This window comes from Xiphophorus couchianus, chromosome 22, assembly GCF_001444195.1.
Source record: "Xiphophorus couchianus chromosome 22, X_couchianus-1.0, whole genome shotgun sequence".
Classification (NCBI taxonomy): domain Eukaryota; kingdom Metazoa; phylum Chordata; class Actinopteri; order Cyprinodontiformes; family Poeciliidae; genus Xiphophorus; species Xiphophorus couchianus.
Genome location: NC_040249.1, coordinates 8,373,510 through 8,398,338, shown reverse-complemented (window position 1 = coordinate 8,398,338; position 24,829 = coordinate 8,373,510). Strand labels below are relative to the sequence as shown.

General features: G+C 37.8%; 1 protein-coding gene across 2 annotated transcripts in view; it reads left to right on the top strand.

The window, feature by feature from the left end:
* The window catches only part of adam12b (ADAM metallopeptidase domain 12b), a 90,917-nt gene that overhangs the window by 3,830 nt on the left and 62,258 nt on the right, over positions 1 to 24,829 (top strand). For both annotated transcript variants that reach the window (XM_028007798.1, XM_028007799.1), the window contains exons 2-3: positions 10,054 to 10,172; positions 16,609 to 16,682. In XM_028007798.1, coding sequence (XP_027863599.1) covers positions 10,054 to 10,172; positions 16,609 to 16,682 — 193 coding nt within the window. The remainder of the gene's footprint in view (positions 1 to 10,053; positions 10,173 to 16,608; positions 16,683 to 24,829) is intronic.

Genomic DNA, 24,829 nt, shown 5'->3' with positions numbered 1-24,829 from the left:
GTTCAGGACTTTGGTCAGTCAGGCTGTTTTTGATGTGTTTACACAGATAGTTGGCTTGGCTTGTATTAATGGGTAAGTATTTTTATGAATACTTACCCATTAATAACAACTTGAGATAAATAGTTATTAAAATGCTCAATTCTCACAAAATGGCGTTGGGGCAAAATGATCATTCATTTGTGTTATGTTTGCAGCTCAGGGCTCCCTGTTTTTTCTCCCTTCCACTTCAGTCATTTTTCCAAGAATCTGATTTTTTGGTCTCTCCGGGTTGGAAATTCAATAAATAATTAGGGAGCACACTGAATGACCCCGATCAGATTTGATGAAATCAGGTGGTCGACCTGCATCTACAGACAAAATTAATTGAAAAGATTAGAATGTCTTTGTTGTCTAAACAAACTGAGGAGGGGGAGAATAAATCTCGTCCTGAGAGTCCCTAAAAAGAAATTCAAGTACACGCTCTTGGGACTCGGAGGACTATCGCCCGGCTTTGAGCGTGCTTTCCTGAGAAGCGAGTCAAACCCATCACTCAGTCTGTGGTGGAATGTTGATATATGATTGTGCAAAAAAAAAAAAAAGAAAGTTCTGCTAAAACCATTCAGGAAATAACCTCACCCCAGTTTATCTTTCCAGCCCTTGGGGTGGCTGCTGCTTGACATTTTGAGGACACGCTGGCATTGATTTGCTGGCCATGAGGGAAGGACATGCACTGTTAGAAACGTCTCCATGTGTTAAGCATCAGTGGTCATTATAGCCATCAGACTGATTTAGTTTTCCACTGCTCTGTCTCTGGGTGGCAGAGTTACAGATTTAACAAATGAGATGGCAACAGGAGAGGACACAAAACAAAGAGTCATGCACTGCTTCCAATGATTGAGTTAATGCCTGAGCATGAATTAAAGACCTGAAGAAGAAAAGAGTAAACAACACAGTAGATGAGGAACCTGGGTGTTTGACAACAGAACCGCAGACTCCACCTACAGGGCCTTGACAAACACCAGTCAGTCATGTTTGATCGATGAGGAGGGATTTATTTCCCCTCGGTCTACATCAGCCTGTCATAAAGATGGGTGTGAAGGCACCTTCTCCTCCAGCCATGATCGAATGTGCTGTTGTGAAGCTTCTGTATCTTTGTAAGGCAATCTGGGCTGCAGGAAAGAGAAAAATATGACTTAACGGTCAGAGGAAAAAAAATAGCGGATTGATGTCGAGGAGAAGGCCACCCAGTCCCTCATCCTGCAACGTGTCTGTAGAAAGCATTTATAAATGCTCATCATGGACTGATTGTAGATTTGAGAAAATTATAAAAATGCAATCATATGCTTTTGAAATTAAAACGAATGAGTGGTTGTAGATGCTGCAGAAAGAAGACACCACATTTTCACACATACACACAATATCATCTTCAAACCAGCAGCTAGAGTTTGTGTCTTCTCTTCTGACAGGACGCCTTTCTGAAGAGATATTAGGTTTTGCTTGGATGAGTCAGAGGACAGAACAAGAGAGGCTAACAATATGATTCAGGCCTGAGACTCACACTGCGGCACAGCAGGATGGACTGCTAGGGTTGCTGGACATCAATAACTTCACAACAGAAAGGTCACACACCTCTGTCAGTGTATTTATCTTGAGCTGTTGTTGATTGGATCAAGCCAAGGACTCCAGCTATTGCCCTTTGTATTGAAGTGTTTGATGGACAAGATAGCAGCTGTTTTGAGAGAATATAATACGAGGTAGACATGTTGAATCCTGCGAGCTAGTAGTGAATTTGAACACTGCGTAGCAGAAGAGTAAACATACACGTCTTTGTTTCCTAAAGCTTTATGTCAAGAATTAACAGACTAATGGAAATATAAAGCTGTGGAAATGTTTTTACCTTGTTACAGATAAAGTTAACAAGAGTAAATACGCTGATATTTTACTCTGTCATAAACATAAATGATTTCAAAACATGAAAAGATTTGTTAACTGGACTATACAGGAGTGAGTGATTATAGTAAAAAAAAAGAAATCTATTCATCAAATCACCCTAGATGAAATAAACTAAGTTAAGCTGAAAACTTGATGACAGTCTAGTGAATAAATAAGATAAAGCAGCAGCAATACATCAACACATTTGATGTATAAAGACTTTAGTAAAAATGTGGATAAGATAGCTGATGGTAGCTGAACTGACAGATTGGCAATCTGATCTCTAAACCTTGCTCCTGGCACGGTTAAAATCAACTTCACTAAATCTCATCTTCCTCACAAATTTCTTTTAGGTGGCATGAGTGATAAATTCCCGTTAATCCCCAAATCTTCCAATCTTAAATCCCCCCCGGCGCTGCAGCATAATACACAAATCTGCGCGAGACGAGACGGGAATTGGCTTTTCCTCTGTTGCTCCCACAGGATGGGAATGGGACACACAAGCAAAACATCGACAACTCTTCCCAAAATGTCTCATGTTACCAGTGTTTTCAGTGTGATTGTTGGATCAGTAAAGGGGGTGCATGTTCTGTGTGGGTTGAAACCGGGAGCACCCTCATACAGGATTAGCACTTTTTCAACTTCAGTGCTAATTACTCCTGTGTGTCATCATTGGGAAACTGAGTGATGTGGGAACCGGCAGAAGGATTTTTTGCTGAAATTACGCAATAAAGAAGCACTCATCCATATCAGATGAAGGGTTACGAATAGTTTTTCTGTAAAAAAATGATAGTTTTTTTTAAATCAAATATTATGCTCTTGTTTATTTCAGGCCATTAAACCCCAGCCGGGCTTTTGTGTTTTCAAGATATTCCATCTTGTGTAAAAAGTTTTCTAGCATAATCTTTTATAGAGTGCTATAGGTTTTTTGGGGGCATTTTAAAACTGTTTTGGCATTTACCTTTACTATTGAAATGCCCCCACAATGACGCCAGTTTTCAACATTGCTTTTTATGAAGATTTAGTGACGCTCTTGAACTGTCATGAGTGTCCCCAATCAATGGCAGTCTGACATGTTCTTTAATTATTACAAGTGATTGCAACAAGTCATAATAATCAAATCAATCAAGGGGCGGGGCAAGACTTTTTCGTTATGACAAAACTGAAATAAACCCCACCAGGGGTTTAACTTTAAAGTCAGGTTTCATGTTTCCGTTCTTCAGGTGTGTTGGAGTGCCTTGCCTTTGCTCTTTGCCAAATAGTATTGTGGTGGCTGTTTTGTCACAGCGTTGAAACCAGGAGGTGCTATTTATGTCTGACATGCCACAGGGTTTTAACAGCATAGCAGTATTTGACAGGCCAGGACTAAATAAGAATGGATTGTTAAAGCAGGTCTTTTGTTATCTCGGTCGAGATGAAAAATACATTTGTACTTTTTGTCACAGAGTAGAAGCGAAGCCTGTTCATATGTTGAGCTGATGACTTATTTCCAGTTGAAAGTCCTTTTTTCTTTGAAGTTGCTTCAAGCGTCACACATTAATTCAAAAGCTAGAGAGTAGAAAGAACTTCAGAGAGCAACACCTCATCTTTTTTTAAAAATAAGACTTGTCTTATATCTTGGATTAGTCTGGAAACACTATATAGAAGAGATTTATTATTTAACTTGAGAAATTGAAACACAATACTTTTGACATGCTCAAAAAATTGGGGAAAAATATAAAACAGAACAAATTTAATTTAAAAAAAGCCTTACTTTAATCACCTGTAATGTAAATGACTCAACTATTAAAATAGTTTGTGTGTTAGTATCGTTTTGATCGAGCCTGACGTCCCAGTTATGTAAGCTCTCAAAACATTTACATATGTTCATTTTGCTTTTGAGGAACAGCTCTGAGCTGCACTGCATTTCAAAGTGACCTCATTCGACATTCTCTTTTTTTTTAAAGATGCCTTTTATGTTTGAGGGCACAATTTAGACACGTGCTGCTCCTGCATTTAGCTGACGTGTGTTTTGCACACCGAATTTGTCCACGGATGGGAATCCTTGACTAAGGTGTTGATGGAGCGCTATAAAACATTAAAGAGCCTTTAATCGTCAAATTTCCTCCAAGAGCGACTGTAGAGCCTTGAGCCGCAGGTGTAAACTCAAGATCATTTCTCTAAAGCAACACTTCAGTGCTTCTTTTCATTCAATTTGCAACTTTTTTTTTTTCCTCACATGCTTTTATTCACATTCAATAAATCAGCATGTGCATTCTGATGACGTCCATTTCTCAGATTAAAAGTAAATTTCGAAAACAACAACCTTTGAGCAGATATTGAACATCCTTTTTGTTAAACTTTATTTTATTAGTCGGGCGTAATGTTTTAATTTTTATTGTCATATTTTCATTTGCTGTCAAAGAAAGAAAATCATAATTAACTGAAAAATTATTTTGTTACTATTCAAATGAATTCTTTATTTTCTTATTTGTTCTGAGATATTATCTTCACACTGTGTGATAGGAACTAAATGAAGAGAAATACAAATTAAAAAATTAGTGGGAAACAGTCTTTGAAATGTATATGTAAGTTTTTATTTCTGTTCATAACTTGCTTGTGTCATGTATGGACCAGGGAAGGTAATAATCAGTGAGTATTAGCGCTCACAGGAGTTTGTGAATAGTACAGTTTTTTGTCTTGATATGCTGTTGACATGACAGAACTCACAAGAACATGTGATTATTGCAAAACCCTGGTCGGCAGTGTATTTATTTGATAAATGGGAGGGAAACCATCTGATTGGCAGTTGTGCTGGGGTTTTAAATGTCTGACCTGCAGCTGATTCCCCCCCATCATGTCGAATATAATTGTGGTTGGCTTGGCAACTACTATTCTCTCCAGAAAGCAGATGGTGTTTACCCAGTTTTGGGTTCAAATAACAAAGATAAAGCCGTCTGCAGCGCGATCCTGAATGTTGGATGTATTTGCTGTTTGAAAGGTCAGTTCTTCTTTTTGGGCAGCTGATACAGGTGTGTCAAAGTGAACTTCATAAACACACAGAATAATTACCATCACACATATTAAAGAGTTTAGTATGACTGTCCCCATGCCTACACCTCTCCCTGCCCCCTCCCACAAAATAATAATAATAAAAAAATCATCAAACAAACTGAACATCAAACAGCATTTGAAACCCCCAAAATGATATGAAGCCATAAAAAGCACACTTACTGTACCTCAACCAGCAAGCGCTGCAGGGTGCAGAGAAAAGGGAGCCGACTTGATAAAACTTTGCTCTCAAATGCTTTCGCCTTTCTTTGTCGTTGTTTTTTTAATACATCATTTAACTCTTGTCTATTTTCAAAGAAGAACATTCTTTGAGAGGCAGAAAGTCACACATATTCCCAGTTAGTGGAAGATTAACTTAATATCTAATTCACCAGTGATTTCTGCATTTGCCACTATTAATGTGTACTTGATTCCATGCAACAGGTGTAGTTACAGCTTAGTTGTGTAAACAGGTTGCTCTCTGTAGAAAGAGACTGAAACTTTCATACCACCTCAGCTTTCTGAATTTTCTCTCTACTGTTGTAAGACTTATCACTTTTATAATCACTATTTTAAAAAAATCAATATTCTGAATAAGGATTTTTTTTCATAATGAAGCCACTATCATTGTTTTTGGAATATGCCGGTGGTACCTCACATTGGATTCGGAACCAAATTATTAACATGTTAATTAATTATTAACATGCTTGGTGGCGAGTTAAACATGTAGCCTCATATGATCCAACCAAAACCCTTTATTTCAATTAACTCTTAAGAGGGTGGTTTGTTTTGGTTCTGACTGGTTTGGCCAGGCTCTTTCTGGTTGTAATTATTCTATTTTCATTATTTTTGGCTCTGCTGGCAGCTGGAGCTTTCACGAGAAGAGACAGCATCCGGACTGTTCAGACAGTGAAAGAAATGGTGGAATTACGTTTTTTTACCACATTGTTTAAACAGGACAGGGAGAATAGGATGCAAACAAGCTGTCATTGTTGATTTAAAAAATACAGTACTGTAAAAAAGTCTTTATCCTGTTTCTTCTTTTTGCTTTATTGTTTCACCAAAATGTTTTAGTTCATAAAAACAATCAGGGGTCACCTGAGTAAAAACTGGAAGCAGCTTTAAAATGAAAAATGTTTAATGGGGGGAGTGATCCAAAGTAACCTAGCTCTATGTAAAATAGGTATTGCCTGTCTTTTTAAATCCTGAACTTTGATTGACCACATGTTTTGGAAAGCTGAGTTCAATTACAATAGACACACCAAGACCTGATTACTGCCAGACCTGTAGGATTAACAAATCACTTGGATAGTGTTTCAAAAAGAAAAAAAAGAGAAAGAAAATCAAACAAACAAACCAAAAAACATGCTCCTTATGACTCCTGAGAGTTACGGGAAATCGTTCTTTAAGCTGACTAAACAACAGTAAAACCTTCAAAAGGTGTATTTACTGCTACATCCAACTAAAACCTTGCACAGCAGGCTTACAGTCAAACCTGGTGGTGATAGAGGAACATTCTCAGGCTACTTGTATGAGTTATTGTAAGTACACTTGGTTTATGAAGGAGGACAGTCATCCAAAGCACAGCAGCAAATCAACGAAAAATATTTTCCAGTGGTTTAGACTGACTAGACGTCATGTGGAAAAACCCCAAACGGTTTGTTCATACTGTAAACCCTTTCGGTGTGGTTGAATTTTAACAATAGTGAAAAGAAAAGTGGGCAAAACTCCCCTTCAGCGATTTGAAAGACTAATTTTCAATTATCACTAACACTTAGTGGCAGTCGTTGCTGCCAAGGGGGGCACAAGCAGTTGTTAGGTTTAGAAGGCAATTATAATTATGGGGCCAAATTGGTTTAGAAATGGTGTTATCATTTAAAAGCTGTTTATTAACCCAGCTTAGAAAGAAATTTACTTAATGATTTGAAGAATTACACCGTAACCAAAAAAGCAACAAAGAAATCTTTACTTTTTCACCGCATCATGTCTCCTTGACTGAAGCCGCATCCCACATTCAAAATATTGTGTAATTATTCTATCATAGTTTAGACTTAAACTTTAATATTTAAAGGGCACTCTTGGCATATTCCCACAGGCATGCAAAACATTTACTTTTGATTATCAGAGAATGGCAAGGTCTTAAAAAGTCCAAGATGCAATTTACATAAGAGAAAGTCATGTAGGTGAACTGTGAAAGCAGTTAAATGTGTGTGAAAGGTCATATCTAATGTGTTTTCTGTGTATGACGCTGCTATTTAATTGCAAGAAGCTTATTAAGTATCTGAGCTCTAAACATAAGTCAGTCGAACAGGACGTCAGCTCAGCAGGCTCCACCTCATTAAAAGAGACAACTGACATGTATCAAACCCTATCCATTCACTGTAGCATGTGTCCATGTATTAATATGCAATGGTCACTTAAACTCTTAAATGTGATTCACTGTGTAATTTATGTAGTTAATCAATCTCTCTTTCTATTGTGTAGTTGAGAATAGAGTACAGTATGTATTATGCAAGAATGAAACTGAAAAGTACCCAACACTTAATGCAAAGAGTATTTTAAGTGATGATATAATGATGCTCTGACTTTTCTTTTTTGTAACTTTTATTATAAAGCTCTAACCACGGCCTTTAGTCTTAGTCATGCTGTTCCTTCTGTCTAATGTGGTTTTCATGGACCGCTAAAACCAAGAAAACAGCGTTGGCACATGTTCTGTTCTGCCATTAAAATGCAGGAGGTCCCTTTTATGTCCTTGTTAGCTTATTATGCACTGTGGAAAAGAGTCTGTAAAAAAAAAAAGAAGATTTTAAAAAAAAACACAGAGTAGTGGGTAGCCATTGTCGGGCTGTTTGATGTCGTAACAAATGCAGTTGCGATGACATGGGCGACAGCACTGAAGTTCGTCATCAAAGAACTGGAAGCCTCGTACTCGCAATAAACAAACTGCTTTCACCCATTTAGACCTGATTATTCGGGTACATGCTTTTGGCTTTCAAGTGTGTTGTGAGGGGAAAAGGGGGGAGATAAATATTTTTAGTGGGTAAAAAAAAAGTTGTTTAATGTTTCTTTGATTTAGATACACTTCTCAACTTTTGTTTTTTGTAAATATGCCTTTGTTAAATAAATGCTAATATAATTTATCAAAATCTAATATTTAATCTACTCTTAATTTTGCTTAAACAGAACTAACAGCTGTTGTCCTTAAATCGCTCTGTGTGACGAGAAGCCTCTGGCTGCATGTGGCCGTTTGAGTTCTGCTTCAGTTATTTCTGTGCTCAGTCTAAGCTGGAGCTTTACAGTAAACATGGTGGTTAGTACAGCTATAGTGAGATGAGTTCAGAAATGTTTTTTTATTTATTTTCCAAGGCCAAATCGGTGTAAAGCCGATGACAGCGTTTGGGTGCTCTGTAAGGTTTCAACAGAACCATAAAAGCAGAAGCGGCAGACATGATCAGGATGTAAAGAGACGACACTCTAGGGTCTAATAATGAGCAAACACTAAAGACAAAGCTGCCTATGAAGTTAAGCACATTGCCTGTACGCTACATTCTCATCAATGAAAAAGTGTTTATGCTGAGCCTTCATGATGCATTAATGTGCAGGTTTTGTGATAGAAACGAAACATTTTTTATATTATCCAGTTTTAATTACATGTTATTGTCTTGGTTTTGATATCTAAATTACCATTTTTTAAAGCAGAAAAACTCGTAAATTACACAAACAGTTCATAAATATAATCAGTTGTTCAAATGTTATAGCTTCCTTAAGATGTGTTATTGAAAAGGTGTATTTGAAAGATTTTTTTTCCTCTTTAATTTCATCATATTTGATGTCAGCTTTTTTTATTTGTATATCTAAAAAAAAATATTATGCTATTTTTTAATTTTATTATGTGGCACTTTATATAGTTCATCCTTTACTCTGCAAATCTTTGTTTACATTTGGGTTTCTGCAGTAATTACTGAAGTTTGTTGTAATGAAACTGTGAAATAGAAGGTGTATTTGGTAAGTCTAATTGATCTAACATATTTTTCACTGATTAATTGGAGAAATAAATTGATATTTGCAACCCCACATAGTTGGATTGCAAACTATGTAGGGTTTGCATCTGCATTTCTCCTAGAGCTTAGAATAAGAGGGCTGATATTAAATATATTCAGATTTTCTCTTCGCCCTTCTCTTTTTGTTACTTTTTGCAATAGCAGGAGAGTAGAATCTCATCACCTGGTTCCCTCTGAGCTCAACTTTTTCTCTGTACTTCATCTCCACTGCTGCTCCATGGGTTTTTATCATTCATTGGGCTTCAGAGGAAGCCCGGTAAGCCTGCTATAATGCAGACATGCTCAGTAAAGTCAAGGGAGCATTAGGGGCATCGCCAACAGTCAGTGGGAGAGAAAAGTCGAGGGAGGATTGGGAATTCTCAATACATTTCCCACATCCTGCCCAAAGGTCCAACTCAGTTTAGTGTGCTTCATCCTTTTTTAATACTGTGTAGGTGCCTTAGGATTCCCCTGCCAAGTGATTATTGTTTTTATGTGCTAATTACAACACAGGGCTTCAAACTTTGCTTATTTTATTGAGAGTAGAAGCAGAGCAGCCGAAGGATAAGCAGCAAGGATATTAAGTAAAAGATACAAGGTTTTGCAGAATTGTGGTATTTTATGACTTACTACATAAAGTAAAAGTGGGAAGAATACAAAAGGGTGTTTTACAGACATTTTTATACGGCTTGCTTTTTCTAAACAACATTTTGGTTCAGAAATGTAACCGTGGCTGAGTTACTTATAAACTGTGCGAGAACATCTATTATTGATGCTGTGTCTGTGGCAGAGGTCCTGTGGGGCATAACACATCTACTCCCAGGAACAAGAGTGAGCTTTTTACTCTTCCCCAGCAGTGTGTTTGTAATTTTTAATAGTGCAATGAAACCTGCCTGAACCTTCTTCATCTTTGTTGGCCTCACTGCATGAGTGCCACAAAGTCCTTTTTTTATAGTCCTGCGGGCATTTTAGGGATACTTTGAACCGTATTGCTGGCCACGGCTTTGTTTCCAAATTGTTTGCAATGTGATTCTAAATTTGACCTTGACTTAATTAGATCGTCTCTTTACAGGAAGTACTCCAGACAAGGCTAAGCAGCAGGAGGATGCAGCCAAACGTCACCATGAGACCACGGTACCTCTGATGCTGAAGGGCAAAGAGCGAAGACCTCTCAGCCAGCTCACCCCTGGGGTAAACACAATATTGTTTAGCAGCACATGTTCCCTGGCAATAAGCTGAGCCAAGTACAGTTGCCTGGCTTTTTGTCTGACATAGCCGCGGCGGATGATTCCCTCTACTGCGGGTTGCTTCCACGCTTGATTGGTTCCTTCAAATAGCCCCTTCATTTTTTCTTTGTTTATCGCTCCTGATATTTTACCTGTTGTGTTTTATTCTTTACCCTCACTCCCTTTGTTCTCTGTTTGTGTGCTGAATACTAGCTTGCCCTGAAGGCAATATACACTCTCTGAAGTTTTTGCCAAATTTAAGTCCTGGAGTAGTTTTCCAAGTTCACTAACTTAGTGGCATACAGCACTTAGCGACCGTATTCAGTCCATGTTTTGTCTCATTACAATTACAAACAGGAATGTATTTGTTTGTGAATATATAGAGCAATACTAAGTAGAGCACAATACCAACATTGTACTAAAGTATCTTTTTTCACATGTTTGCTGTTTCCACAACATAACTTGTGACAAACTGAAAATGGGACTTCTTATGGCTTTTACTCAACTTTCTTTTTCACTCTTCAGTGAAGACCAGGTTTGTTGAGTACACAACTAATAATTGTTCTGTTGACACAATCTTCTACCTGATCGCTGCAGCTCCTCTTGAGTTACTGAACCCTCTTTTTGTTGTGTTTCTCTTCACCCTTACCTGTCAGTTTAGATGTTCTTACATTTATTGGTAGGTTTGCAGTCCTGTTTTACAGATTTCCTTGGTTTTCGTAATGGTGTTTGTTCACTTATGTTGTTTAAAAAAATCTCCAAGGACTTTACAGAGAAGCTGCAGTTACAGTATACTGAGATTAAATCACACACAGTCAGACTCTCTTTACTTATTAGGTGATTTATTACTTATTATGGATTTTATTCTTAGGTGTCAGAGTAAAGGGATGTGTATCCCTTTGCTTTAAACTTTTGGTAACACTTTATTTGATGGGTTGTGAATAAGACTGTCATGACACCGTCATAAACATGAGTAAGTCTTCATGAATATTTATGGCTGTTGCCATAAAGTGTCATTCGGTAAATCATGACACTTTTAATACAAAGTTGACATTATTCATAATGTCTTTGTTACGACAACTTCACATTAACCAAGAAATCATGATCTGACATAAATTTGTTATAAAAACATTACTGCTTAAACTTTAGCTTTAATAACATAAAGCTACATCATTTTTAAAGTTTAATCAGAAATACTTTTATAACAAATTTATGTCAGATCATGATTTCTTGGTCAAGTCATGAATTACCTAATGACACTTTATGACAACAGTCATTCATGAAGACTTATTCATGTTCATGACAGGTGTTATGTCATGTTTATGACGGTGCCATGACAGTCGTATTCACAACCCGTCAAATAAAGTGTTACCAAACTGGTAAACTGAAAAGCATTGTAGCTAGACATATTATTCTACTGTATGTAATCAATGAAGCCATTAAGCCCTGTCAAACAAATTTCAGCATTAATTTTATTACAAAAAAGAGAGGCTTTTTAAATATTTTTGCAGATAGTAATCTGTCATTTTATTAATTTCTGTAATCAGTTTAATTTTAAAATGTAACCAATTGGATTTTATTTCAAATCTCTATTTAAAACAATTTTCATTCAAAACTTTTTTAGCTGAATTTTTTTAAATAAAATTTAGAAGTTCACTGCTGTTGTTGTGTACAATATTATTTACCTGTAATTTTAACTTTGAAGTTTTTAAACACGGTGTAATACTATCATCACCAAATAACCACTGGTCAGCCTAGCTATGTGACAATAGCTCAATGTAGGAAGAGACAATAAGAGAACCTGGGAACTTACGTCCCTTCTGTTTCCCACAATATTTAACTGTTTTAACTCTATAACAATGTAATTCTACTGTATGTAGGTGAAAAAATAAAAAAATGCAAGAAAGTCAAATATTCCTTGCCCAAAATCTCTAGATTTGTTTGCTGGCAGTTAAATTCCTGTCCGGCTTCTTGCCACTTTAAGAATAAGTTTTAAATTATCCACTCGTCACTTTGAAAACTCTGCTCAGAAGGGAAATGTGTAGGTGTTGAGAACTCCCTGAGCGTTGAGATTTTTCCTGGTGAGGGGAAGTCCCCATCTGAGAGAGCTGTTTGTTTTCAACCTCCTCTGTCACAGTAGCAGAAGGCTAGTGATGTTAATTATATAAACATCACAAATATGTCACGTAGGCAAGCAGGGAATTGAAACTTTGAGCTTCACGGATTAATTATGCACACATTTTCCACTACATTAGACTAGTTATCCCATTGGCCGCTGCTGACATAAGGCATTTCTGTTAAGAGGATACATTTGTTTTAAGGGAGGTTATCTACAAATTGACCCCCCCTTCTAAATTAAGCTGACCACAAGGGCAACTGGTGATGGTCTTATTGGCAATAGCAGTCAACCCTTCTGGAGAACAGAGTTATAATGTGAAGTTGCTTTTGTGTGCCAGCAGGTTATCAGTGAGTCGTGAAGTATGGCAGAATCATTACTTGCTGTCTTTGCTGGATGGAGGACAAAATGCACATAGCTTCTCATTTAGCCATATACACACAAACAAGAAAACAAATGACTTTTAGAAAGTACAAAGCTTGAACTTTGCGCCCAGCAAAATGGTTGGACTAAAATCTAAACTGATTATGTTTGAATCTCTATTTGAATCTCAAATAATTAATTACTATATCATCTCACCAAATAGATGAATACAATTCTTCTCTTTGTGAGTGGGATCACCTGTGAGTCTTTGTGAGCTTTTTGGAAGTTACCTTTGTAACCTGCACAAAATAAGGAACCCGTATTTTATTTTGGCGGGTCAAACTGACAGCACCCTTTAAGTTACGGGTCACAGGTGACTCGGATCTCAATCGCTGTTGCTGCTGTCGCTGTGGCCAGCTGCTCGTCTCGGCGTCTTCTAAACTTATAGAAGAATACGGCTGGATCGAGGCTTACTAAAAGGGCCGAAGGATTAAATTGGGTGTTTCCTGTCGACCGCTCGACGGTCAGGTTTTTTCCCACCCCCTGTGTCACGTCAGGATGGCGAGCTACCGGATCACCGCAGCTTCGCGGTAGGATTTAAATGAACCAAGCTATTTTTTCATTCTGGACCTGTTTGCTCTGGATCATGGAAAAAAAAAACAATCAGATATTGATTGATGGACTATTGATCACCTTGGATTCATGAATGGACCAAAATAGAAACTCTTGGGTGACATCAGGGTTTATTGTTTTTTGTTGCTGAGTGCTTGTTTTTTTTCCTTGTTGTGTTTTTGGTTATATTATAGAAAATCACTGTTATTATAAATATTATTATTATTGCATATCTTCCTATATATATGAAAGAAAAAAACAAGTTGAATACAATAACTTAAACATACTTTTGTCTAATGGTATTTTATTCACACCCACGGGCTCCATAGCCGAATCTATCTGAGCGCCATTTGTTATATTTGGCCGTAGTCAGGCGCCTAGCCTTAAGTAGCGTTACAATGTGGTTAAGAGAAACATAAGTAGTTTTTCAATGTCAAGATAAGAATTAATGAACAAAGACAGCAAATTTACAGAATATGAAGAATTATTTCAGGCTGTGCACTGATGCTCATCATGGCTCATTGTTGGGTCTTTCACCATCTATTAAGGGAAAAGTCCAGTCTTCTGCAAAATGTCTACAAAGAATTTGGCAACATAACATTTGCTGTTACTCATAACCTTTTTTTTCCTCATTGTCTGACATTAGATCAGAATAAAACTAATGTAACTTTGTAATTTTGTTCTGCATTGTCTACTTTGTGGCTAAATGACAGTAAAGTAAATCTTCAATATCTTGCCCATATATGAATAATCTATACACAAACTCTTCAAAAATATTCTAATTTAATGAATGTGGTTGATTTGCCTTTTGAACTGTAAGACATGGTTTAAACATTTGGGTACCTTTTCACAAACTTCTCACAATATGATACTGCAGTGGTTGTTTTGTGAAGATGGACATGTCTACAACAATCTGTCCCTCAGATCATCTTTCAGTGGATAGATAAAGAATCTATCTTTTTCTAGGGGGATAGTGGCCCCCTTTTACCAGCTGACGCCTGTATCCTCACCATGCCTGTTTGTATGTCTAGGGGTTGATATGCACATTTACTAACAAAACACTTGCATCAGTAGAACCTATCTAATGCCAGGGCACTGTGATCGTTGAACTGTCCAATGCAGTTTAAACTTATACATAACTCTTTGAGTAGATAAACTGCATTTTCAAGCATCTGGAAATTGTATCCAAAGATGATCTACAATTCCTGTCCAGATGTTTTCTTTGAGTTATTTTGACTTTTCCATGATCTTAAAATATATCCACTAGTGTGCCTCCTTTGAACTCTACTGTTATGGATTGTAAAATTCAGGATGCTTTGAGTTCTCTTTCTTTTCTTTTTCCTGTAAACTGATTGAAGTTTATTTCCATGTCCTAATGGAAACAATCCCAAAGCTACAGTGACAAACTGAGGTAATTCTAGTATGAGCTGGTATATTTTAGTCAGTACAACACCGTACACACGATACCAAGGTGTAACGCTACTTAAGGCTAGGCGCCTGACTACGGCCAAATATAACAAATGGCGCTCAGATAGATTCGGCTATGGAGCCCGTGGGTGTGAATAAAATACCATTAGACAAAAGTATGTTTAAGTTATTGTATTCAACTTGTTTTTTTCTTTCATATATATAGGAAGATATGCAATAATAATAATATTTATAATAACAGTGATTTTCTATAATATAACCAAAAACACAACAAGGAAAAAAAACAAGCACTCAGCAACAAAAAACAATAAACCCTGATGTCACCCAAGAGTTTCTATTTTGGTCCATTCATGAATCCAAGGTGATCAATAGTCCATCAATCAATATCTGATTGTTTTTTTTTTTCCATGATCCAGAGCAAACAGGTCCAGAATGAAAAAATAGCTTGGTTCATTTAAATCCTACCGCGAAGCTGCGGTGATCCGGTAGCTCGCCATCCTGACGTGACACAGGGGGTGGGAAAAAACCTGACCGTCGAGCGGTCGACAGGAAACACCCAATTTAATCCTTCGGCCCTTTTAGTAAGCCTCGATCCAGCCGTATTCTTCTATAAGTTTAGAAGACGCCGAGACGAGCAGCTGGCCACAGCGACAGCAGCAACAGCGATTGAGATCCGAGTCACCTGTGACCCGTAACTTAAAGGGTGCTGTCAGTTTGACCCGCCAAAATAAAATACGGGTTCCTTATTTTGTGCAGGTTACACATTGAAAAACTACTTATGTTTCTCTTAACCACATGGTTAAGGTGAGCATACACCAGCCTCCCTGTTTGATCAGAGCAGGACATATGGCATATGCACTCAGGAGCACACAGTTTTTAATGGTGTGCAGACTCCATGTACAGCATGTGTGCCAGCTTATAAATAGCACTGACCCACTGTTGCTTCATGATAGATGCCCTTGGTCTAAATAAGGGCAAAGTCTGGAAATACAAAAAAAGAAGATACTTTTAGTTTGGTAATAAACTAAAGTATTGATTTGTAATACGATGAATGTGTTATTCACCTTTACTTTACACACAGAACAATAAACTCCTTTCATAGACACTTCTGAAAATGCATAGGAGACAGACAATCCATACAAATACCAACTAGTGAAAATGATTTACAGTTGAGGCTACATCAGCGGTTCATCAGAACAACAAACCAGAACATACAACCAAAGCTCTACCTGGTTTAGATCAAAGCATATCCATGCGCCAGGCTTTAGAATGGCCCAGTAGATCGCTATGCCCACATAAACCTGTTAATGTTTCACAAGACTTCAAGATTTCTGTTCACAGACGCTCACCATCCATTCTAGGTGAGTTATTTTGTAAACAAAGATGGGGACTTTTTTTTGAGTCTGGAACAGACATGCTTTGAGAGGCTATAAAGGAAGCTACATTTGCTGCTCTGATACTGGCTGCCAGTTTTAGACACAATTTCTGGTTAAAGCTAACTTGTCTCTGACCTAGCCGCAAAAACACAGCTTTGAATTAACTAAGTTACCCACCAGATTATAGGAAAAAAAACAGGTTTGTACCTATAGCCGTAGATTGTTTGGTACATTTGCAGTGACTTGGATGACTTCTTTTTTTTTTGTAACAGACTTTTTTTTTTATTTCATAAAAGGAAAGAATCTGGGCTCAGTTTATCTAATTTGTGACACGCACAACCTAAGGAAGTGAAGGATGTGGACGCTTTCTTCCTTTTCCTCCTCCACTATTGTGCCCTGTCACTTCCTTTCTCGTGTGTAGCCTAATTTTTTTCTTTTTAAAGCTTCCCCCCCAAATCCAGGTCAGGGCGCCACCTCATCAAAGTTGGTATTGTTTTGTGTTACAGATTTATCCTGCGTCACTCCAGCTGGTGGTGTTTGCAGAAGGTGAAGAGCTGATCCTGTCACTGGAGAAGAATGAGTGAGTTTCCCTGTGATTTTGTGTGATTCATGTCAATGTTTCCGCCATATTGGTCATGACTACTGCGTGGCCTTCAACAAAGCCAGATGAAAGCTCTGCTCACCCTTTTTTTTTTAACCAGTGGTGAGTTTAGATTATTTAGGAGAAGGAGGAAAAGCTACAGTATGTGGGTTTAGGCTCTGCTATAGCACATTCAAGAAAGGAGAAATAATATATCCCATAGTGCTTGGACTCTTTTCATGGTTCATTCTCTCTGAAGGGCTGAGAGATAAAAGCTGATAAAAGAAAGAAAAGATGAAGCGAGCTCAGAAGAAATAGAAAACGTATTTACTGAACTTCTCATTACTTCTCTCCTTTCTATGTTGTCGAAAATAACACAGTGAATTCTGGAATGAGGAATAGGAATCACCTGCTATAGTTATTCATAGCAGCTTAGACACGTATGAACATACTGTGTCATATAAAATAAGAAGCACTGATGTGAAAGCAAATGAAAGCTGAAACAATTCAGGTTCTTAGTCTCTCCGTGTTTCTTTTTCAGACAGAGTTCAGACATAATGTTTTCCCCTGATGTTCCGGCATGCATATATTGACTCTTAATTAATTAACTTAAATTTGCAACTGCTGAAACTCCCTGGCTCCAGACAATTTTGGGATGCACAGTTTGAATTTTCACAAAGAAAAAATTACTCTTGCAAGATTCAAGAATGGGGTAACATGAGAGCAGATTAATTCAATTTCCAATCCATCCCTGTCTCATTTCCACTTACTCATATCCAGTCCCATTTTTCTTTCTCTCAAAATAAGCCTGATATCACACAGAAAAAAACTAAATACAACCATAACACATTGGTACAGGGTAACACTTCCGCTTCTTGTTCTGCATGTCACCTGAAGTGACTGCCGCATCAGCTGTTAGTCATCCGTCACCAGGCGTCACCGGCCTGGGAGCATTCTACCATCCCTATCCGGCCTGTTTGCTGTCAGGCCAGATGTGTCCTCTGATACCGCTTCATCGGTTCAGCCAGCGCCGAACAGGTGGTCTCTGACCTCTGTGTGTCTGTTGTGCCGAGGCCGCATCCGTTCAGTCTCGAGTAAAGAGGGAAGAAAAGCGTGCGTGACAGCAAATGTCCAGAATACATTTTAGTAGTAATATTTTCAGTCTGGCAACAATGGGTCTTTTCCCAAAATGTGTTTCTGCAAAATGCAGCAAAAGAAAAAAACAAAACAAAAAAATGTGTAAACATATTTTTTATGCTTCCCTCAAATTCAAAGGTTTACAGGCATTTAGTCAGTGCCAAGTTTTGTTTTTTCTTTTTTTAACTTTCTGACTTGTGTGTGGATTATATTAGGGATGTGGTTAATACTGTGTTGTTAGTTTGATTTTGGCTTCTCCCATCACACGAGGACGCGTCTAGGGATAAGAAACTTGCTACCTTAGTGTCCTTGTGTGAATGTGTGAGCTTTGAGATTGTGTCTGGGTGAATGAGTCTGTAATGTAAACAAAACCTAGAAGTTTTATTCATTTTATATTTACTGTTTTTTGTTTGAATTTGCTGAGTTACTGTGCTGTGCTCTGGAGCCCCCTTGTTCCAAACCCAGTGTATAAAGTATTCACTTGGGGTCCATAAGGTTTGTTTTCATTGGTTGTTTATCAGTGTTTTTCCATACATTATATAAATTTAGATTCATTACCTATTTACACTGGCTTCGTCATGGGTTAATTTCAGTTAAAAAGGGTTTTTCCTTATGCTTTTTGGGCCATATTCCATTCTTAAACTTTTTTTATGTAGTCTGCTGCCAGTACAATTCACTGACATACTTTCTCTTTTACAAAATTTAGCCATGACTACTGTGACCACAGCTTTTTTAACAAAGTACCCTACAGAGCTTGTAAATGTATAAGCCAAAGAATTCAGCACGAAAATAATGTTATCAGGATTTTTTTATGTTTTTAATTGTGATTTAGATTTATGTAGAACGTCACTTAGCCACCCTGCCACTGTATGTCATCCTCTTTGCTGTTTGGATAATTAAATTTATTGACTTACCATTTCCTAGTTTCAGAAGGCCAACAGAAATGGTCATGTCATGTTTAATGCCTTAAGGGTTGACATATTGTACAGTACAAACAAAGTAAGACAGACATTCAGAACTGTGCCAGCAGCTGCAGCTTTGAAGTAATACATTGATCTGTGGCAGAAACCTCAAACTTCAAATGATTAATAGTGGTGGTATGGGACATTTCACATTAGTCTTGATTAAATAGTTCTGTAGCATTTTTTTGGGGCGACCCAGGTCTTTATGTGTGTATGTTTTAGGAGGAAAAGGAAGACAGAAAAAGTGGGAAAGATGTACAGCTCATCCTCCCTAGTGGATTAAAGTTAATTTAATAATTTCTCTTAGACTTAGTATAGCTGACATGCTTCTTGACTAATATATTTTTTCTTTGGTTAAGTTTGAATAAATGCATATGTGGATTTAATTTTTCAAAGAAATTGCTAACCTAACTGTGCACAATACAGTCTTAGCCTTTACTAATATACCACTGTATGAGTTTCGCTTTTGAGTGTTTCCACTGAGTTTGAGCACTTTTCTGAAGACATATTTTTTGTGGTATGAAGCATCCTTATATAAAACAATAAGAGCCCCAAACCTTGTTCTTATTTATTTATTTTTTTAAGAAAGATTATTTTTGTTACCATTTTGGTACATGTCAAAGTAAATATTGTTTATACAAATGGTAAGGAAAGTAAGGACATATCTGAATTCTAACTTGAAATCTGCTGGAGAAAAAAAACAAAAACAAAAAAAAACTTATTATTGGTGACATGAAAAGAATGAAGGACCTGTGAGTTAGAGATGTCTTTGTTATGTTTTGAGCAGCCATGTGCTGATATCCTTGTGAAGCCAGAGTTTTTCTCTCTGATCGTTATTATAAAAAAAACACACACACACATGGACCAAGATGGAGTATAATGACATTTCCACCGTCTTTCTCTCTCTCTCTGTAATACTTGACTATTTAAAATACTCTTATTTTAATTAGTACAAGGAAAGTAAAGGAAGTTATCGTTCTCTGAATCACAACCATTTCTGAGCTCATTGAAAAATTAGTTTAAAAAAAATCCAGATAAACATAAAGCATTGTCATTGTTGTTCACTTTAGACTTATTCAGATTGCAACCAGTAAAATGCAGGAGTATTTCTTTCTAAATACAAAGAACTGTGGTGCTCCTACTTTACCCAGCTCGCTACAAATGACCATGTGTTTCCCAGTGAGAACATTTCCTTTCATTCTTCTGTGGCAGGAAAGAAAAGAGGAAAGAGGTCTATTGAAAACCCATGGCCACTTTTAACTAACATCATTATGTTTTTGACAAAAAAATCCCCATAGCAACATCTGCAGTGTGCTTTATTTATTTTTTAAGGAGAAGGAGATGCGCCCCATCTCAATAATAGAGCCAACAACATCAACAGGTCACTGGATGTGCATTGCGCAGAGGGAGAGTATTATTAATCAGTTTATTTGGGAGGGATGAGTCTATGGCTACACTAAGGAGGATCCCAAGATTTCTGAGGAATTTAATTAGATCTTTTAAGAGGCTGGGATGAAATGAATTGCATGTAACCCAATTTCAGCCACACTATTTCCTGCATGATGAAAAGATTTCTTTGGTTGCGTATTCTAACAGCTCTGATGCCTTGTCAAACTTGACAAGAGGCACTTCTTCGCTCAATACTAGTGTTGTTGATTCTAGCAGATATGTACAGGCTAGATTTATCAGATATAAACACATGTAAATGCCACTTTGTTTAGCTGGATCAAAGTTAACAAGCAACATTTTGACATTTCCTTATTTTAGCTCCTTGCTGCATCAATTCTTCCTTCATTACCAGTACATCTGTATGGTATTGAGCTTATTTGTTATGCCTCTACACATTTCTTACTCCATCTGTCCCTTTTCTCTTGCTGTCGTTCCTTCCCTGTATTGTATATTTCTTTTTGCCCCCGCTTTCCACTCAGGCACTTGTGTTTTTGCTCTGCAGCTCTTTTGTCACTGCAGGTCTTTTGTCAATTTAAGACCCTGTCAAAGCCAGAGGAGGGAGCGGGAGAAACATTGGACCTCTGTTTGATGCCAACACATGTGTACTTGGACTTCTGTGCCAAGTCTCTGTATGGATTTTCTCCAGATGTCAATACCTTTTCTTATGGCTGTCACAATCAGTTCATGCATTGTTAGACTAAATATCTGGTGTCCATGGGAGAGTCGGATCATTCTGGACTGCGCCTCATTACATATTCCAAATATGTTTTGACTTTTTAATTTGGCAAGGCCTTAGTGTACATGTGTATGTAAAGTTACAGTTACATTTTGGAAAACTGAATGCATTGGAGCTACCTAGACAATGTAAGAATGATATTTCATCCACCAGCAGGTGATGTGAATTCCACAGACCCCTTTTATTAGACACTGTGACGAGATCAGTTTCAATACTGTGGTAAGCACTAAAATTGGACTGAAAAACGTCAAAGTAATTGGTCTTTTTTTTAAAATATGCTTTTCAGCATATTTGCTAATGAATGGAAGGTTGGAGGTGGACCTGTAATCCTGACTTGTCCTGATTCTTCTTCAGCAACGGTTTGATAACAGCTGTTTTTTGAGGTTGAGGAAAAACTTGAGCAAAACTTTCTTGAAGAAAAATGTGGGTGAGCAGTCAAGACAACAGGAGGAGGAGTTTAAATGGTGCACGGCATCTTCCAAGCTTCTAAGTGTTTGCAGATTGTATTATTTTCTCCTGATTGCTATTGATTGGGCACAGCATTGGTAATGGGCTTGGTATTGATGTACAGATTGACCCTCTAATTTTGAGCGTGTTTCAGTAAAGAAGTTAAATTAATTTATTGGAGAGGGCAGCTGAAAGTGCTACCTGGTAGTAGTGGTACCCAGTAGTGCTTTGTATGTTATATTCACTGATTGGAAAAAGATGCATTTTCTAGTTTTCATCTAACTGATCAAAAATCAGGCCCGGTCTCAAACAAAATCGGTTTCTCTGTACATCTTCAGTATTTACTGATGTGTCAAGAAGCTGTGCTGAAAACATACGGACAGTGAATGGCTCACTTATTTGCGATTCTGTGCATTATTGTTAGCAAAAGTCAACTTTCACTCCCAGTAACAATAGCAGTTATCTAAAAAAAAAGCTGTTATTTATTTTACATGGGCTCACTGTGCCCAGTTATGTTTTCCCACTGTATTACAGAGTGTTGGAGCTCTAAACACTGCAGAAATATTCACTTTTTTCCATTTTCTTTTTGTCTCAAGCAAAAATATTTGAGACTTCAATCCATGAACACACATTTTATCTCTTCAAATATTCATCTTATGGTGAATTTCTCCTGTCTTTCCAGGATGTCATTGTAGTTGTAGTTTTTATTAAGCTGAGAGCACGCAGTATTCACTGTCCACTTTCTGGCACCTTTAATTAGATAGCTGAAGGGATTTGAGGAAAATGCAGTGTCCTTGGGGAATATTGCCCAACCTTGAAGGACGTCAAGGGAGAGAGAAAATAGTCTCAGGTGTTGTTAGAAGAGAGATTAGAGTCTGAGGTTTCCTGATCAGAGGGATCAGTGCCAAATTACTTCAAGGTATCTTTTAGGATAGATCTCACCCATCTTGGTTCCATTTACTCTCTTTTTCTGTTTATATCCGTAATTCCCTAAATGTGACATTGATTTTTTGGGTGGAGAGGGATTATTAGTTTTTCACCAAGTTGTTGGCCAAGAATTTTCTATAAAAATCAGACAACAATCTTGATTGAAGCCCCCGGTAAAGATGCGGAAAATATCTTGAAATACGTTAATCTTTTATTGTATCTGCATGTTTGCAAAGGGAAAGATGCAGGAACGAACCAACCTTTGATAACTTATCAGCAGAAAATTTTACGTACGGCAAGGAATAACTGTTTTTGACTAAATCAATGGTTCCACACCTGTTAGCACCTTTGTTATTACTACTACCCTTTTGCCAGTAGGCAAACACAGTCATGGTTTTCCAAAGAAACTCTGGGAGGGATTTGAGAAATGTGGTGCTATTTTCTTCACCATTTCTCCATAGATCATAATGTCTGCTCCAGGTTATTCAGACCCTCCCAATCATCATCCTCACCCAGATCCCAGATGAGCACCCAGTTTGTTATGCCCTGGCTCAAAGACCATAATAAATAACAGTAACAGGAATAACTTAGATTTTGGTTTAGTAAGCAAAAATCAAACAAAAACCTAATTGCTGGCAGGAAAGAAGAGAGGGAGGGAGAGAGACTCTCCCAGGAAGTGGTTGATGTTAGTCTTCTGTGGAGAAACTGGCCAGCTGCCTCCAGTTCCAATCAGCACTGATTTAGCCAGACCTCTAAAACACACGAACACACGCTCCCACGCTCACATTTACACACAAGCCCAGAGGAAAGGGCTTGGGCTGGAAGAGAGGGCGTGAGTTGGTTTTCCACAAATTCAACTAATGTTTTACACCAAACCCACTGGGAATATTGGTTGCAGAACATCAAATCTTAGTCTCATCTGACCAAAGCAAACTTCTTTCAATTGTCCCTGCAAAATTAAATTCATTCCAGGTCGGAACATTTTCCACTGGCTTTTAACCTGATATATACTTTACAGACATTGGCCCCCCTGTCAGGAGTGCAGGTTTGTTTGACTCTTAGGAGCTTTTGGCTGGTAGTTACCAAGGTAATGAATTTACCTCCTTGATCACAAATTCCCTTTAAAAGACTAAAGGTTTATAGCATCAAGCTATTTGATGTGCTCAGCATGGGGTCAGTAAAATGAACTACCGTGTTATTATAGGTGAGTAAAACATATGTTACATGTGTGGGGAGTTTTTAAATGATTCATAATACCTGTAGATCTTAGTTGGCGACATTTTTTGTCCTCTGCAGGGAAACTTGTTCTGCAGGGTGTGTGGATGTATTACCTTGCTGTGCATAATCCTTTTTATGAATAATAAAATACATGTGATCTGTGCATTACTACCCACCCTTCTCCAAAAGCATTTATCTATGAAAAGATGCAGATGTTAATATACAGACTCCTGCCAAGGATTGAGCCTGGAAAAGTGTTAGATAATCATTTGTCACGCTCAGTCTCACACAGTTTTTAGCAGTAAAACCATGTTGTAAAAGTTTTAATGAGAAATTCTAAATGAGAGCTGCCCTTGTGCGTGATTCATAACCTGCCATTGGTATCAGAACACAAAGAGTAAACCAGTTGTCGAGAAATGAGAACTTTTCCACCTGTGCCCGGAAAGTCTCTTTGAAAGACTCGCTGGTGTTTGTTTGGGTTAAGTTTCAATGTGATCTGTCAATGGAGACAGATTAGAGAGAGCATTGATATTTCTGCAGCTGCATTATTTTAGACTGACATTTTCAGTAACGCTGCAGATCGACTCATGGGGAGGTTTCTCCTTGACTTCAACTGGTATATTTAGCAAGAAAAAGAAAAAGAAATATCTGCACTTTCTCAGAAATCTGTAGGTTTTATGTTATTTCTGTATTTCTGCTTGAGCAACTTGTTCCTGGTTTTACTTTCGTGGGTCGCATATTTGTGGAAAGTTAGGGGAAGGGAAAAATGTGGTTGAAAAAGTAGCACAAATGTCATTAACCACATTCTTGGGAGGACTGAAGGAACCTGGCCTTCCTTTCGAGCCACAGGTCGATCACTTAGATGACACGCAGCAGTAATTCATACAAAGCAGCCTCTTGAGTACAAATACCATATGCCTCGTTTCCACTGAGCAGTGCGGCACGGGCCGGTGCAGTTTGGTACTTTGCTTAGTTTGTTTCCATGGTAAAAGTGGCCCATACAACTGACCCATACCACAGCATCCGTGGGCCCCCTTTAGTTGCATGTCCATAGGACAATAGCATGGTATGGTCAGGGTGGGGCTGCTGGCATCAAACAACACAGTTCATTGGTTGAGTGATAGAAAAACATCAGTGCTTGAGACTAGCATGAGACATACTAGTGCGTTGGGCGTTTGGGTTTAACCTGCCCATTGAGAATCCAACTGGTGATGGAAACACAGAAAAAAATCTATATGTTCTAGGTCTTTTTTTTAGAAAATTAAAATTGT